The sequence below is a fragment of the Physeter macrocephalus genome, chromosome 7, assembly GCF_002837175.3.
Source record: "Physeter macrocephalus isolate SW-GA chromosome 7, ASM283717v5, whole genome shotgun sequence".
Lineage (NCBI taxonomy): Eukaryota > Metazoa > Chordata > Mammalia > Artiodactyla > Physeteridae > Physeter > Physeter macrocephalus.
This window is the reverse complement of record NC_041220.1, coordinates 12079178-12096175: the sequence shown is the minus strand read 5'-3', so window position 1 is coordinate 12096175 and position 16998 is coordinate 12079178. Positions and strand designations below refer to the sequence as shown.

General features: G+C 35.1%; 1 protein-coding gene across 12 annotated transcripts in view; it reads right to left on the bottom strand.

Moving 5' to 3' along the window:
• Positions 1-16998, bottom strand: part of CCSER1 (coiled-coil serine rich protein 1) — a 1341341-nt gene that overhangs the window by 287362 nt on the left and 1036981 nt on the right. For 3 of the 12 annotated variants that reach the window (XM_055085807.1, XM_055085808.1, XM_055085809.1), the window contains exon 12: positions 844-889. The exons of 8 other annotated variants lie outside the window; for them this stretch is intronic. In XM_055085807.1, coding sequence (XP_054941782.1) covers positions 844-889 — 46 coding nt within the window. Of the gene's footprint in view, positions 1-843; positions 890-16998 lie in introns of those variants that run through there. One more of the 12 variants, XM_055085811.1, reaches the window with a different exon arrangement.

Below are 16998 nucleotides of genomic sequence, written 5' to 3'. Positions count from 1 at the left end.
TCTATAATGGAGGTAAACAACCATGATTTTCTGATGGATGCTGGTGTGGGAGACGAGAAAAGTCATGGATGGAAATGGCAATGAAAATAGCTCTTTTTCAAAGTCTGATGGCACTCTGGAGATTCTACATATTAAATTTACATATACATCTCTCATTGACAAAAAGTTCATGTTAAAGCAGACAAGCTGTCACAGAAATCTCCTGAGCTGAAGAGCAAATATCTGACTCTCTGCGAGGTGCGTATACTTAGAATACAGCTAAGCAATGTTGTAAAATCCAGGATTTCTATCTAAAAATTTATAGATTATTTTCAAATTTTCTAAATATGATGACTTAGAAATACACTGAAGTGCTTGGAAAGTCAAGTTTGCTTTAAATTCACTAGAAGTAGGATTTCTTTTAATGGATTTTTCCTTTTCAAGGAAAGAGGTCTCATTAGCTGTGACTAACACACAGCTGTGTATGATACAAGGGCTCTATGAACAAGTCTGTAAAAGAAGTTAGGATTTAAGAAAGCGTACTGATTTGGTTAACAAAGAAAGTGCTATTATTGTTGCTAAGTGAAAATAAACTTAAGAGCCACTTCTATCCTTGCCCCAGACTTTGAGCCATTCTTGAAGCCTCAACACACCTGGCCACATCGCAGTGCAGTTTTCTTAAATGGGCTGGATAATGACAAACAGGTAAGGAAGAGGCAAAGGGAACCACCTACTACAAACATTGTAGGTAATATACAACACTGGGGATTGCATTAGGGCATTTGATCTCAATCAGCATGCCATGCTACAGCACAGAAACACATCGCCATGTTTACAACACAGAGCTGAATATAAGAGACTCACATAATTGCCTGCGAGAAGGTACAGGAGCACTTCCATAAGCTGTGCCCTGTAAATAAAACACATTTTTTTTTTTTTTTTTTTTTTGGAGCAACTGATCATTAGTAACAGTAGAAAATGTTGTAGAAGTGAGTAAAGACAATGAAAAGAAACACAAAATAAAGATGGTTTAAGAGGCTTTTATTAAATAAGGCTTTTGAGTTATTCCATTTGGTAGACATATATATTAAAATAATATTTGTAGGAAATTTAAAAAAAATTGGTAATACACTAAAATAAAAAAGTAAAATAAAAATTACAGTCAAAGATGGGAACATCTAAATTTGACAGGAAGGGAGTTTTGTGAAAAGTAGAACACACATGATATTTATGAAGTGGCCTCCTTAAAAAGTAGGTTCCCTTGCACCAATTCCTTAGCCGATGCAAACATTTTCTCAAAGTCTTAAACTAAGCAGTGTACTAGTATTTGCTCTGTTCCTTTTCTACCTCAGACACTATATAGAAAAATGACCTCAATAAAATGGCCCTAATCTGTGCATCAATAAAAGTTAATCACTGAAAAACAGCATAATCAAATGGAAAGAAAAAGTTATTAAATAAAAATATTAATTCTGCACGATATACAGCAAAGTCAGAACAACTTTGCTATATCCCTCCAGTTGATAAAACTCTGTACAAAGACGTTTTGTAATTCAAGTTGCATATTTTCATTCCTGGCACTGATCTCTGTCACAAAATTAAATTATAATATACTCAAAGAGAAGTTTTAGAATATTAGGTATATATAGATCTCTGTGGAAATCAAGAGTTCATTATAAATATAAAAAAGACAAGAATATTTGAAAAAGATTAACTAATATTCATTGAACATTTATTCTGAAGCTCCTGTGTTTAGCCTATGAAAAGCATTATCTCAGTTAGTTCCGTAACAGACCCTGAGGTAGTTAAAATTTTTTACCTTTATTTCCATTTTTTCTGATGACAAAACTCTCATCAGAATTAACTATAGACTTAGTTTAGAAGCAGTTAAGGAGCTACATAAGTTTTTAAAGCTCACACTGCTGTATTTAAAATGGATAACCAACTAGGAGTTACTGTAGAGCACAGAGAACGCTGCTCAATATTCTGTAATAACCTAAATGGGAAAAGAATTTGAAAAAGAATAGGTACCTGTATATGTGTGACGGAATCACTTTGCTGTACACCTGAAACTAACACAACATCGTAAATCAACTATGCGCCACTATAAAATAAAAATTTAAAAACTAAAGCTGGTTGAGTAATTTAAATGGAGGATTTACAAAATAATCCCTGTTGCTGACATTTAATGAGTTTTTCTTCTAAAGAAAATAGCAAACGCTAGTATTACAGACTTGGTTCCTATGAAGGTATACCAAAGAGGGAGCTATCTTGTCAAGTGTCTGTATGCTTGCATTGTGGGATGATAAATAAGACAGGCAAATCCCCTGCTTAAATTTTCTCTAAGAATATGTTTGCATCTCTGGATCTACCTAAGAAGAAGCGTGATCTTTTCCTACGGTCTACTGGGATTGGCCTGGGGTAGGTTTAAATAAATTTTGGCCTGGATGGAGATATGTGAGTTAATTTGATCAAAGGATTGCAACCTCCACTTAGAAGAAAGCACCGTACTCCAGAAACCTGCTATAGAGGCTCAAGTATAAACTGTCAGCACCAATCCCAACAGCCATTTGCTCCCAAGTATTGAACAATGCAAGTCAGAATCTTCTAACTACTGTTCCAGTTTTGCATTTTGAGATGAAATAATGTTATATCTGTGTTATTCAAAAGGAAAGGAATCCAAGAAAGATCTGGATATGGGTATATATCCTAGTTAAGATCTGCCTAAATCTCACAGATCCCAAACTAGGATATATACACATAGGTTTGACTCGAGAGCACAAGATCATTAATCACTATGAAAGGTTGATTTAAAAAACCATCATTGCTTGTAGCAAAAATTCATCACTCGTGAGAAATGTTTTGTGTTTTCGTTCTATACCTTTTGGAATTTTTAATGAGCTGCCTCAAGTCCAAGTGACAAAAAAACCCTCATTTTTTTTGCCTATAAAGCTGGATTATTGAATCTCAGATTAGAAACTAAAAATCACATTCATTTTCCTGTGTACTAGAAAAATATGTCCAGGGCTTACAGTATGTTAGGATGCATCTTTATTAGCTGTATAATTAGAGAAAATGGATATTCAAATTTACTCTTTATAGTAACTCAAGAACAGACCATGCAAACAAAATGTAGAATATGGGAAGGTACTATATTAATAATACTCTGAGTAGAGAAGCTAGTCTCTTAATTTCTGAAACTTCTAGTTGTTGTGATAATTGATGGGGAGGGTCACGATTAGGTTAAATGTAGAGTAACTCAATTGAATTCTGAGGGAGAAGAAGTCCGTGGCTTTAAGTTTTTATCTGACTGGCTCCAAGTAACTTATTGTACGATTCTCCTTTAATTCCAATGAAAATCGTGATATTATGTGTTATACATACATTCTCTGGTTGTCTCCCCAGATCACAATTCACCCCTCAATTTGCCTATTTCTACATCAAGTTTCTTTTCATTGCACTTTGTACAGGTGACTTGTATATTTGTATTTTTCATTACACTTCTTGGAGTCATTTAATTTAGTTACATGTTTATGCTCAATGGAACCATTTTAAAAAATAGACTTTATTTTTTAGAGCAGTTTCAGGTTCACAGCAAAACAGAATAGAAGTTACAGAGTTCCCCTATAACCCCCGCCCCCAGACACGCATACCCTCTTCCATCATCCACGTCCATCACAATGGTACATTTGCTATAACTGATGAACCTGCACTGACAGATCGCAGTCACCCAGAGTCCATAGTGTACCTTAGGGTCCACTCTTGGTGTTGTGCATTCAACGGATTTTGACAAATTTATAATGATGGGCATCTACCATTATAGTATCATACAGAGTAGTTTAATTTTCCTAGAAATCCTCTATGCTCTGCTTATTCATCCTTCCCTCCCTGCTACCCCTTGGCAACCACTGATATTTTTACTGTCTCACAGTTTTGCTTTTTCCAGAATGTCATATAGTTGGAATCATACAGTGTGTAGCCTTTTCAAATTGGTTTCTTGTACTTTGTAACGCGCATTTAAGTTTCCCCCATGTCTTTTCATGGCTTGATAGCTCATTTCTCTTTAGCGCTGAATAATACTCCATTGTCTGGATGTACCACAATTCACCTACTGAAGAGCATCTTGGTTGCTTCTAAATTTTGGAAATTATAAATAAAAGTACTACAAACATCTGTGTGCAGGTTTTTATGTGACATAAGTTTTCCCCTCATTTGGGTAAATACCAAGGAGGCTGGATTGTATAGTAAAAGTATGTTTTACTTTGTAAGAAACAGCCAAACTGCCTTCCAAAGTGGCTGTACCTCAACAGAATCTTTCCAATTAAAAATGCTATCATATGTCATCATAAAGACCAAATATGGATACATTTATTATCTTTAATGAAATGCCAAATCCAATGTAGTACATTTCCAAAGTCTTTATTTATTGGACCAGGCTTTGGAAATGAATATATGTGTATCTGTTAAAAGCAAAGGAGAGAAAACGTTACAGATTTTAATTTTTTATTTTTCAAGTAATGCTTGAGTTGGGGTAACAAATGATCAGATATTACCAGAGGAAAACTAAGCACTGTCAAAAAGTGACTGTGCTTAGGAAAACTGCTTAGAATAAACAATTCAGGACCAGTTAAAAAAAAATATTTAGGGAGACATAATGACTAAGCCTACATTACCTAGTTTACCCACATCGTTTTCATTCTAACCTCTTTTATTTCTAAAAAATTGATTAACAATTCCATCTATAATTAGAAACTATGAATTGAAGCAATACTTAAAAATAATTAAATGTAATAATACATCCAAATCAAAATATTGAGTTTATTCATCTAAGGCCAGTGTTAAAGAGCAAACCAGTGTTAAATTTAATTTCAGGAGCTTAGAAAATCCAGCAGAGAACTACTTCACCCCTGGACTTTTTTTTCACACAGACAGTATAGTTCATGGATATCATTAATTTTTACAGTGCTTTATAGCACTCCCTATACTTATTTCATATGTACTATTATATCATAAATGACAAAATTATCTGAAGCGCATGATATTATACCTATATGATAATAATATCTTTCCCATTCCCACAAACGAGAGAGAGGGAGAAGTAATGAATTTCAATCATTACAAAACCAGGATGTGACAGTGACGGGCCCAGAACTGAGCCCTTTGGCTCTCACAAACCAGGAGCTTACTGAGCCCTTGCTAAGCCTCTGTGATCAAGTGGGTATGAGGACAGAACCACACACTTAGAGGCTGTTCTGTGAATTATGTGGATATGCTGATTTTCATTATAAACCACCTTAGTTATAATAAGACTTGAAATAAGCACAAGATTTGGAACAGGGAAAAAATTAAAAACCAGAAATCCATAAAGGAAAGGCAATAAATGCCTTAAAAAGCACACGCACACAAAAAGTGATGAATTTCCTTAATACCTTCTTATTCCTCTGGAAGTATTTAGTAAATACAGATTTTAGGCGTAGTCCAGAACACAGATATCAGAAAGAGGAACATACAATCTGATTGGGGTGAGAGTTAACACCATTTTTACCTGAGAAAAATGTTAAAATGATATCGCAACTATAATTCAATAAAAATTCAGAATTTACTCACTAGCCCCAGGTGCTCACACCAAAGAGCTAAACAGTGCTAGACATGGAATGGAAATTTGAATGTAAGAAAATTCTTAAATAACGCTTTATCCAAAAGCCTTGGGCCCAGTGTTTTTCAGAATTCAGAATTATTCAGAATATGCAAAATAATACCCCTAGCTAAGTCTAAGGCTGGAGTAATCAACGACATTAATATTTCTACAGCAAAAATATAACCCCACTATGAGTTAGAAAATTATAGACAGCCTCTTGTCAATTTAGATCAGGCCAGATTTGATTATCAAATAAATCATAGAAAGACTTTAGGTTTTCAGGGGATTTTGCTTGCTTGTTTTTTTTTTTTGGATCTCAAAATTGCAGATAAAAGATTAAAGAGCTATAAAATTATTTAAAATTACATAATTAGAATCCAAGGGGGCATGACATTTTTAGAAAATTAGAATCTTAATTGCTTTATCTTAGGTCTTCATAAAGTTAAAGTTATCTTGATAATGGAATAGTTTAAGAGACAATTAGTTGTTCGAGAAAATAGTTAGATTTGTTTAAGACTTGCATATACAGAAGAATGCTCAACGTCTAGAATGATTATGAACAAAAGGAAAATTTGACCTTGGTCCCATCACAGTACATACATGTGAAAACAGTAGGATTTAGTTAATATAACCATTTAAAATGTTGTGGAATAATGCGATTTTAAATGAAAACAAATATTTCTGATAAACACAGAAATATTTTTATATTCCTTCATGCTTTTTGGTGGAATTTCTATTTTAACTTATAAGAGTAATGTTTCAAGTTTATAAACACTCAGAACTATCTTTAATGACTAATTAACAGAGATGGGTTAATAGTTCAGGAAATATGTAGATTGTAAAATGCTTGACAATTCCTCAAAATCGAAAACTATTCAGGTGTGTGTATTTTAGGTACCTAACTTATGCAAAAAATGACTTTACTAGTTTTGTTCTTATTTAGGTATTTATTTTAACCCTTCATTAAAACACCTGAGTTGAACATATTAAAATATTATCTCTTTTAAAATCCTTCTTGTATCATAGACCAACCCAAGGCATGTCCTTGATCTCCCACCTTGGATGACATACAGTGATAAAGTTACTTGTTCATTGATCAAACAAGGCAGTATACAGAACTTACAAGGCAAAAGTGCCTTTAAAAAGACTGCACTTTTTGTACCCAGTTTGTTTTCTTCACATGACCAAAAATAGTGATCATCAGACTGAATACCCACTGTTAGCATTTTAGAACTATTTCAAGAATAATTCTTTTGCCATGTTTTAAATTCGAAGGTAGTGCAATAAAGCTGAGACAATGAAGTAAGTAGGATTTGGTGTTAGACCCCTTAACTACCATAAAGGGGAAAAGGAATCATTTTTTAAATAAATAAAAGAAAAAAAATAACAGGGATTTGTGAGATACTTTATGTTCTCAACAGCTTGGTAGAAACTCAGAAATGAAAACCTGTAACATAATGATGAACAATTCTTATGGCCTCCAAACAATGCTAGTAGATCTAAACATTTCTATTTTTATTAAGGAAGTAACCACAGTGAAAATGCACAGAGAAAATTAAATGTACGCCTTTCTTTTTTTCCTACCTCTAACACTATTTATCGTAGTTATACACGTTATAATAAATTTAACATACGTACTTTAACAAATATTGGCAGTACAAATTTTGATATCATTAATTTAAAATACTACTAGTTTTATGAGAGACACTTAATTGAGGTATGTGATAATATATGCTTTCTTACATGAGCTTAGCTTTAAATTCTCTTTTCTTTTCTTAAATTGATTCTCTAGAAAGTTACTCTTCTGCAATTTTCAATAATACATCTCCTGCTAGTACTACAGTAAGAAACACAGGGGTGGGTATGAACCCTAATGGCACACTGAGAATATGAAATGCAGTCACCCATAAGGAAAACACAAATTCCTCTCTATGCTTTGTGTCATTTTAACTTATAATAGTAATCACAACTTACTGTATTTCCTGGGGATTTCCCAAGGCACAGCCAAAGGCAATCAGTTCCTCCCAGCTAGTCATAAATGTGCTGTGCTTCTTTCATTGCTTAAATATTGCCCTAAGCCCTTTTCTTTTATTATACACCTTTGAAAGAGTGAACCATTTCCCAAAAGTCATATTAAAATGGTTGACATTTGCAAAAATGAGACGCAGCATATGCACTGTGTGCTAATATGAGGGCCTGAAAGACTTGACACGTGTTCCTCTAATTATTTTAGATCCTCTTTCTGGCAGTGTGTTCATTTATTATCAATAGAAATTAAAATCTTTTCAATGTCAGTACTCTTTCACACTACAGAAGTAGGGAAAATAAGTTAATACTAAGGACAGCCTATTAAAAATTTGTTTGGGGCTTCCCTGGTGGCGCAGTGGCTGAGAGTCCGCCTGCCGATGCGGGGGACGCGGGTTCGCGCCCCGGTCCGGGAAGATCCCACGTGCCGCGGAGCGGCTGGGCCCGTGAGCCGTAGCCGCTGAGCCTGCGCGTCCGGAGCCTGTGCTCCGCAACGGGAGGCGCCGCAACAGTGAGAGGCCCGCGTACGGCAAAAAAAAAAAAAAAAAATTTGTTTGTAGAGATAAACATTCTCTTTAAACTTATTATTTTCTCGCTTGACACATAGGTACCAATTATGATACACCCTATGCTTTTTACAGAAAAAAGATAGAGAAAAGAGGATCCAAAAAAGTAATGAAAAACAGATTCATTTAAGAGATTAATCATCTAAGAGAATAATTTAATCATTCTAAAACATGTACCTGACATATACAAGTACTCATCAAAAACTTCTAGTACTTCTCCAATGATGGCAGAATTTTAAAAAAACAAACAAGAAACCCCAAGACAACAAGAACAACAACAACAAAACCTTTGCTTAACTCTCAGGTTTGCTACAAGCTTACGTTCACCTACTCCTTTATATCTGCTTATCATTTTCCCGACTAACATTCAGACTGGTTGTTAAATAAAACATAAAGTTGAAAAATATGTAGACCGTGGGATGCAGGGAGGAAGGAGATAATTCTGTAAAGCTTATGTCTCGACTGGCTAAATGTGAACTATACCTGAGTAAGTGTGTATACCGAAGGTACAGTAACAACACTCCAACTACCTATAATCAAGTGTGCAAAATATTCAGAAGCATGAGAGAAATGGGAACCTGAAAGGAAAATGGTCCATAAATAGTAAGGAAGCTATTGTATCATAGCACTATTTCATCGCCAAAGAATATAGCCTTTCTTATGCTACAACATATAATAAAATACATTAAATCAATGCCCTCTGATGTGCAAAATCAGGACTAGTTGATCAGCTACCGGAGAAAAGTCTATAAACCAAGAATCACAAAAAATGTATTTCCATATGTTAAACATTTTAACTTAAAACACATGGAAATCCATTCATTCATCCATGTTCTAATACAGGACTGAGGCCTTCGAGTGAGGGCGTTCTTCAAGTCACTCTCCTTCCTCTTTCGTGCACAGTCACACAGGAATGCATCTTCCTCAAATTCCAGATGAAGTTAATTTAAAGTGGCCTTAGAGCTTAAAGTTTCTTGCAAAGCAATCTGAGTATTGATTTTTTCTAAGAATTTACTTCGTTTCTCCTAAATTTTTTGTATTTTCAAGACTTTCTAAAACACTCAACTTGGTTTGCTCATCCTTTTCACTTGCCTGTTTTATCTGTTTGCCTAATTTTTAACTAGTTTACCTAATAACAATGATATTTAAAATAACAATTGCAACTAAAATAAACAGGTTTAGGGGCAAACAATTCACGGAAAAGAAGTGAGCTGGCCGATAGGAGAGACACACATCAGCATCACAGCTTTCCAGAAGATGTGACATTTGAATTAATTCAGTGAGTAGGTTAAGTGGTGTTCTCCAATGATCTGCAATGATCACATGAATGTTGAATTATGCTCAATAACCATTTTCTGGGCTTCCCTGGTGGCGCAGTGGTTGAGAGTCCGCCTGCCGATGCAGGACACGGGTTCGTGCCCCGGTCGGGGAGGATCCCACATGCCGCGGAGCGGCTGGGCCCGTGAGCCACGGCCGCTGAGCCTGCGCGTCTGGAGCCTGTGCTCCGCAACCGGAGAGGCCACAACAGTGAGAGGCCCGCGTACCACAAAAAAAATAAAAATTAAAAAAAAACAAACCATTTTCTAAGATAGGCAGAAAGTGTGACAGGAGCGCATGCTATCAAAACAATTTTCTGATACTTAACATGATAATCTTCAATTAACTGGAAAATTCTCCTAATTCACAGTAACTTAGATCCTTGTGTTAGTAAGTTAATGAGGTTTTTGTACATTTAGATATACAAAAGTTAATGATTATATACTAAATCATAGTTTATTCAATAGTTTAATTTTCAGTCTGTTTCTATATTCAATAATATATTCAATAGATAATTTATTTTTAAATTAATTCTAAATTAATTCTAAATTAATCACAATTCCAAAAGAGTAATTTTAAAGACCAGTATCTGATTTTAGCATCTGGTAAATCAAATTAATCTATCATTTCACTCATGGGTGAAAAGTTGAAGTCAGTAGCTACCAAAAATTCTACTGCGATCTCTAAGGAAATGTCATTAAATTACATTCATATTTCTTTCTTATGGGTCCCCGAACAAAACACAATTCTCAGTTTTTAGGTTGTGCATTTTTTTTTTCAAGCAACAGGATTTAGTAAGATCAAAATCCAGAAATATCAGTTTACACGCTATTAAAGCTAATTTTGTTTTAAGTCATTTTAGCCAAGCAGCAGAAAGAAAAATGAATGTACAAAAAGACTATTACAATACATATATCCATTCAAACATTATATTCTCTTTGTAATACATCAGTAAAATGCTTTATGAATCGAGGATTCACCCTCCTATTCGTGAGATTTTACACTCAATAGCCACTGATATGAACAGGGATCAAACTAGTTAAGTCTAACAATGGCGATATGAAATTTTCAAAGTCTCTTTTGCTTTAAAACTATAGTTCTCATAATTGCAGTGTGAGAGTTTTTCATAGGGAAAATATCGAGGATTGTGCTTTTTAAAACAGAGAATAAAGGAAACTTTAAGTGTGAGAGAACAGTTAGATAATTCTTTTCAGAAAACTCTGTTTATTAAAGAATAAGTTATTTTAGAATGATTTTAGACAAACAATAAGACAAAGCCATTTATTACTGAGAAAATTCCTTACACCTTTAAAATACTAGAAACTAGAAACATTATAAATGACCTACATGTGTTAACTAAAATTTATTTATTGCACAAGCTACTCTTTTTTTTCTACTATGTATTAAAATGATAAAACTGTGGGAAACATTTAAATTCTCAAAAAATAAGAAAAGCAGCACTTTTTCCTAACAGCTCTTTGTTAATAAAAAAATAATTTGTGCTCTCCTGAGGAAGACCTTCTATAAATGCCATATAAATGTGGAAAATTACCAGATACTCTCTTGCTCACCCTTCATTAGTTTTTCATCCTGGTGGTTTGTTAAAATAAGCAGGGAGCATATTTATGGTTTTGGTACATGGTAGTATAATTATTTCCCTGTTTCCCTCATTTGTCCACATTTTAAAAAGTAAAAATATAGTCTATATTGGAAATAAGCAATATTCTGGTGAAATGGATTGAATTGGATCCAGTTCTTTTATTTTGACGAACAGCACAGATTTTTTTTAAAAATATATCATGTCTATATTTTACACATATTAAGGTTTAAGAAAAAAGTAGCTTTCATCTCTAGAAACTCCTAATATGGAACCAGGAGAATTTTTCTAGCATTTATATATAATTTTGAAAAGGTTTTACAATTTTAAAGCTCATTACCATTTTTTTTAATCAAACTTTGCTTTTCAAACCAAAGTACCCTGGGTTTTCTCCTTTCTTTTTACAGATATTAGTTTACGAATCTTCTAATGCCTAACATTTAGCACTATTTTGACATATATCAAACGACATCTTGGTTCATAAACTAGAAAAGTAGTAGACGCAAAGTTAGATAGCTAAGGGACTCTGTCAGAGATGTGCACGAGGATAATAGCTATGAAAATGTGGGTCAGTTACTTTACAGAACTCAGCGTCCTCTGAAATATTTTGCAGTCACATTGTAATATAACTTTCAAGTGATATCTATTTAGGAAAATCAATACTTTTAGATTTTACTGTAGGAGGATGGAGCAAAATGAATAAACTTGAATTTTAAAATTTGGCAGTAGGCTATAAAAATGTAAGTGCAGAATATCATAATTAAAATTAACCTCCTCTGGCCTGTTGCAAGTAGAAAATGCAAGCACTTTATTCTCATACAAGTCATATGTTGAGCAAAATAAACATCTGAAATTGTCAATGTCAGAGTGCTCAAATTATTGAGGCAAACCGCTGAACTTTAGGCATAGCTACTTTGATTACCTTTCGTCTAGGATATCCTTGAGCAAGCAGCAAGCCTGTCTCTCTCTCTGAACACACATATACATGTAGTTGTCATATATGTAAGAATATTGCATATCTCAGGTATTTTCAGATATGACACTTCATTTGTTTCTTAGACCATCCTCATGAGCTAGGTAATATCATCCCCATTTAACAGATGATGATACAAAGGCCCAGAGAGCATAAGTGACGTGGAGAAGGCCTAAGGGTCAGTAATTACTAGAGCAAGTGATTTTGAAGGTACAGGGATTTGGGTTGTGCTAAGCTGAGCTAAACTGAGAAATTAAGCGTGTCAGTATTTTTTTTTCGTGTAATAAGAGCCTCCAGCTTGAATCACAGGGACTGAAATTTAACAATCATACTGTTACACAATGTTGAGTTAGGTTAGAAATGTTTTTGAAAGTTTTCTCCTATAGTACTGTCCTATTCAGGCATAGTAAGCACACCGTGTGACTAGAAATGAAAAAAAAAGATATGAATAAAAATAATAAAAATAGATGTATTTAATAAATAAAATAAATAGCTTTCTAATTTTTAAAAATTTAAAAATTAATTGGAATTTAGGTTATTTGGAGAGAATGAAATACACATGTATTTTAGGTTATATTGACTAGAACTATGAATCTATACTTACAATGAGAAAAGCTATAAAAGTTATAATCCCTTTCTATACCTGTGGTGAGATAACATTCATTCATTTATTCACTCACTCATTCATTCAATATATATTCACTGAATAGTTACAATGCACAGGCCCTTTCTAAATTTTAGTAATGAGTTCAATTATGGGCCCCTCACTTGAAAATAAATCATGTCACCACACTTTGAATGTCTACCAAGTGCCAGATATTTTCATGTCTAATACAAATTATTGTTATTTTAATAATAATGACAATACTAAGCATGTATTGAGACCTTATTTTGTGCTAAACATGTTGAGTATCAATTATTTAAAACTTACCAAAACCTTACTAGGTGGATATATTTTTATCCCCGTTTTCCAAGAAGGAAACTGAGACACAGACATCACATAATTTGCCCAAGGTTTCAGAGCCAGCAAACTCTAAGTTAAGATTTAAACTCAAAATAGCTGCAGGGCTGAAGTTCTTAGCTACTATACAGTATCGACTGTTTTTGATCACTTATAAGCACTTTTTATACATCACTTATTTTAACCCCCTGAGAGCTTCACAATCTTTACAATAATCCTTCAAGGCATATGTTACCTTTATTTTACAGTTCAGGAAACGAGTTTGTGGAAGAGGTTAAAAGACTTGCCTAAAGACATACATGTCTGCCCTATTCTCAAATCTACCAAGCAGAGCTGCATATGGGTAGTTTAGTACTACATTACTCAGGAGGAGGTTAAACATAATCTTCAAGCACCAGCAAAATAAAGGTACAAAGAAATGGGCACATGTGTTTAATGATTTAAAAACAACAGTTATCAATGAAGGGGGGGGAACCAGAAATTAACTGGATTCCTTTCTTCTTATTGTTTGGTTCAGTGTTGTTTTCATTTGAATTATACAGGTGGGGGATGAAATGGACCATGATAGATCACTAAATTTTCAGTGCTCAGAGCTTCTAAGAGTCTCACTCCTACTCCGCATATCTCATTTATGCTCATAAAAGTTGCATGAAGTAGCATTATTTGTGTCAGAAGGGAAGCTGAGAAAATTCAATAACTTTTCCAAGTTCACAAGACGAGTAAGTGGCAGATATGGAATGTAAACTAAAGGCATTATGACTCAGATCCAAGTTCTCTCCAAAGTATCATACTGCCAACTAGTCTATTCAAAAGAAAGTTCCTAGGATAATAAGAAGATTTGAAACCATGTCATAAGAGGAGCAGTTAAAAGAAATAAATGGGTTATCCTGGAGAAGAGAAAATTCGGGGGACTATAAAACTGACTTCCGATATATTGCCACATGTAAAACAGGTATAAAAATTGCATTATCCCAATGAAGCAGGACTAACACCAAGGGATGGAAGGAAGAGTGACAGATCTTGACTTAACCTAAGAACTGTTTTGACAGTCAAAAGCTATTACCGGGGATGTTTGGGTCGAGACTGGATAACTATGTTGGTGTACAAGCACTGATGTTAGGGAGCAAGGTACCTAGAAGACTGGCTCTCAAGCATGACTATATTTTGGAATTAACTGGAAAATTACCAAAAATATCTGGATATGCCTGGATACCACCTCCAACAATTGTAATTTAATCGGTATGGGGTGTGACCTGGCATGGGGATTTTTTTAACTTCCCAGGTAACTGCCTTTAATGTTTAAGCAAAATGTGAAAAGGTCCTATCACTCCTGAGAGTCTTTAGGACAATGTCTGTAGGACATAAGACGACTCAAACCATGAACCATGAAGTAGGACCATGAAAGACAGCACTTTTGAAAACTGGTTTGTAACGAGGGGCCCTCTTCCACAGCATAATAATTTGAGCACAAATTTGGATTCACACAGAGTCGAGTCTTGTCTCTGTCAACTAATCACTTTAAGGCTTGGTTGCTTCATCTACACAGTGAGATTCTAGCTGGTCTCTCCTTATGGGATAGTTGAGAGGATTCATATAAGATCTAGCACAAAATCTATAAAATAGTAGTTATTACTTGTATAATTCATTCCAGCAAGGTAGAAAGTACTGTAGCGAACTATATTTTTCTCTCCCCAAGCTCACGTGCAGGAGTATCTGTATATGCTGGGGGAGTGATGGGGAGGGAGAACAGCATGTTAGGCTGTTGGATAATGACTGACCTCTTTTCCTCCTCGACTTTCTATCGCAGTTTTCATATACTTCACTCTTACTCAGTCTGCTATTTTTTTTTTTTTTTTTTTTTTTTTTTTGCGGTATGCGGGCCTCTCACTGTTGTGGCCTCTCCCGTTGCGGAGCACAGGCTCCGGACGCGCAGGCTCAGCGGCCACGGCTCACGGGCCCAGCCGCTCCGCGGCACGTGGGATCCTCCCGGACCGGGGCACGAACCCGTGTCCCCTGCTTCGGCAGGCGGACGCGCAACCACTGTGCCGCCAAGGAAGCCCAGTCTGCTGTTATTTTTAAAGAGAAAGTATAAACACACCAAGGTGATTAAAAGCAATAGTATATAAGATCTGAGGTCACAGCACTCAGCTGTATATCCACAGCAACTCTAGAAGTTAATCCTGCTGTGAATTGAATAAATTTTGAAGTATGTGCCCATGTGAATCCGACAAATAATGTACATGAAAGCATAAACATATTTGAACACTCAACTCTCCTTGCTGTTTTTAATCTTTTTGCAACTGTTCTCTTTCCCAAATGCTTCAAAGTTGGACAAACTAACTTTTGTAAGAATACCAAGGTCTTGATCATATTCTTTCGTGAATATCACAGCCTCTTTGAAGACTATAAGGAAAATGAATGTCAGAAGACTGGCTCATATCAATGCTTTGAGAACAAGTAGGCATTCCCCTTCATTCCAATACAAAATATTTAATTAAAATCATGAAACTAATATTTTTTTTATACACATCCGTGTAAACATGTCAATCCCAATCTCCCAATTCATCACAACACCACCACCCCTACCCACCGCTGCTTTTCCCCCTTGGTGTCCATACATTTGTTGTCTACATCTGTGTCTCAATTTCTGCCCTGCAAACTGGTTCATCTGTACCATTTTTCTAGGTTCCACATATATGCGTTAATATGTGATATTTGTTTTTCTCTTTCTAACTTACTTCACTCTGTATGACAGTCTCTAGATTCATCCATGTCTCTACAAATGACCCAATTTTGTTCCCTTTAATGGCTGAGTAACATTCCATTGTATATATGTACCACAACTTCTTTATCCATTCATCTGTCGATGGGCATTTAGGTTGCTTCCATGACCTGGCTATTGTAAATAGTGGTGCAATGAACACCAGGGTGTATGTGTCTTTTTGAATTACAGTTTTCTCTGGGTATATGCCCAGGAGTGGGATTGCAGGGTCAAATGGTAATTCTATTTTTAGTTTTTTAAGGAACCTCCATACTGTTGTCCATAGTGGCTGTATCAATTTACATTCCCACCAGCGGCACAAGAGGGTTCCCTTTTCTCCACACCCTCTCCAGCATTTGTTGTTTGTAGAATTTCTGATGATGCCCATCCTAACTGGTGTGAGGTGATACCTCACTGTAGTTTTGATTTGCATTTCTCTAGTAATTAGTGATGCTGCTAATAATAATTAGCAGCTTTTCATGTGCTTCTTGGCCAACTGTATGTCCTCTTTGGAGAAATGTCTATTTAGGTCTTCTGCCCATTTTTGAATTGGGTTGTCTGTTTTTTTTAATATTGAGCTGCATGAGCTGTTTATATATTTTGGAGATTAATCCTTTGTCCATTGATTCATTTGCACATATATTTTCCCATTCTGAGGGTTGTCATTTCGCCTTGTGTGTAGTCTCCTTTGCTTTGCAAAAGCTTTTAAGTTTCATTAGGTCCCATTTGTTTATTTTTGTTTTTATTTCCATTACTCTAGGAGGTGGATCAACAAAGATCTTGCTGTGATTTATGTCAAAGAGTGTTCTTCCTATGTTTTCCTCTGAGAGCTTTATAGTGTCCAGTCTTACATTCAGGTCTCTAATCCATTTTGAGTTTATTTTTGTGTATGGTATTAGAGAGTGTTCTAATTTCATTTTTTTACATGTAGCTGTCCAGTTTTCCTAGCAACACTTATTGAAGAGACTGTATTTTCTCCATTGTATATCCCTGTCTCCTCTGTCTAGAATAGTTGACCATAGGTGCGTGGGTTTATCTCTGGGCTTTCTATCCTGTTCCATTGATCTATAATTCTGTTATTGTGCCAGGACCATATTGTCTTGATTACTGTAGCTTTGTAATATAGTTTGAAGTCAGGGAGTCTGATTCCTCCAGCTCCGTTTTTTTCCCTCAAGACTGCT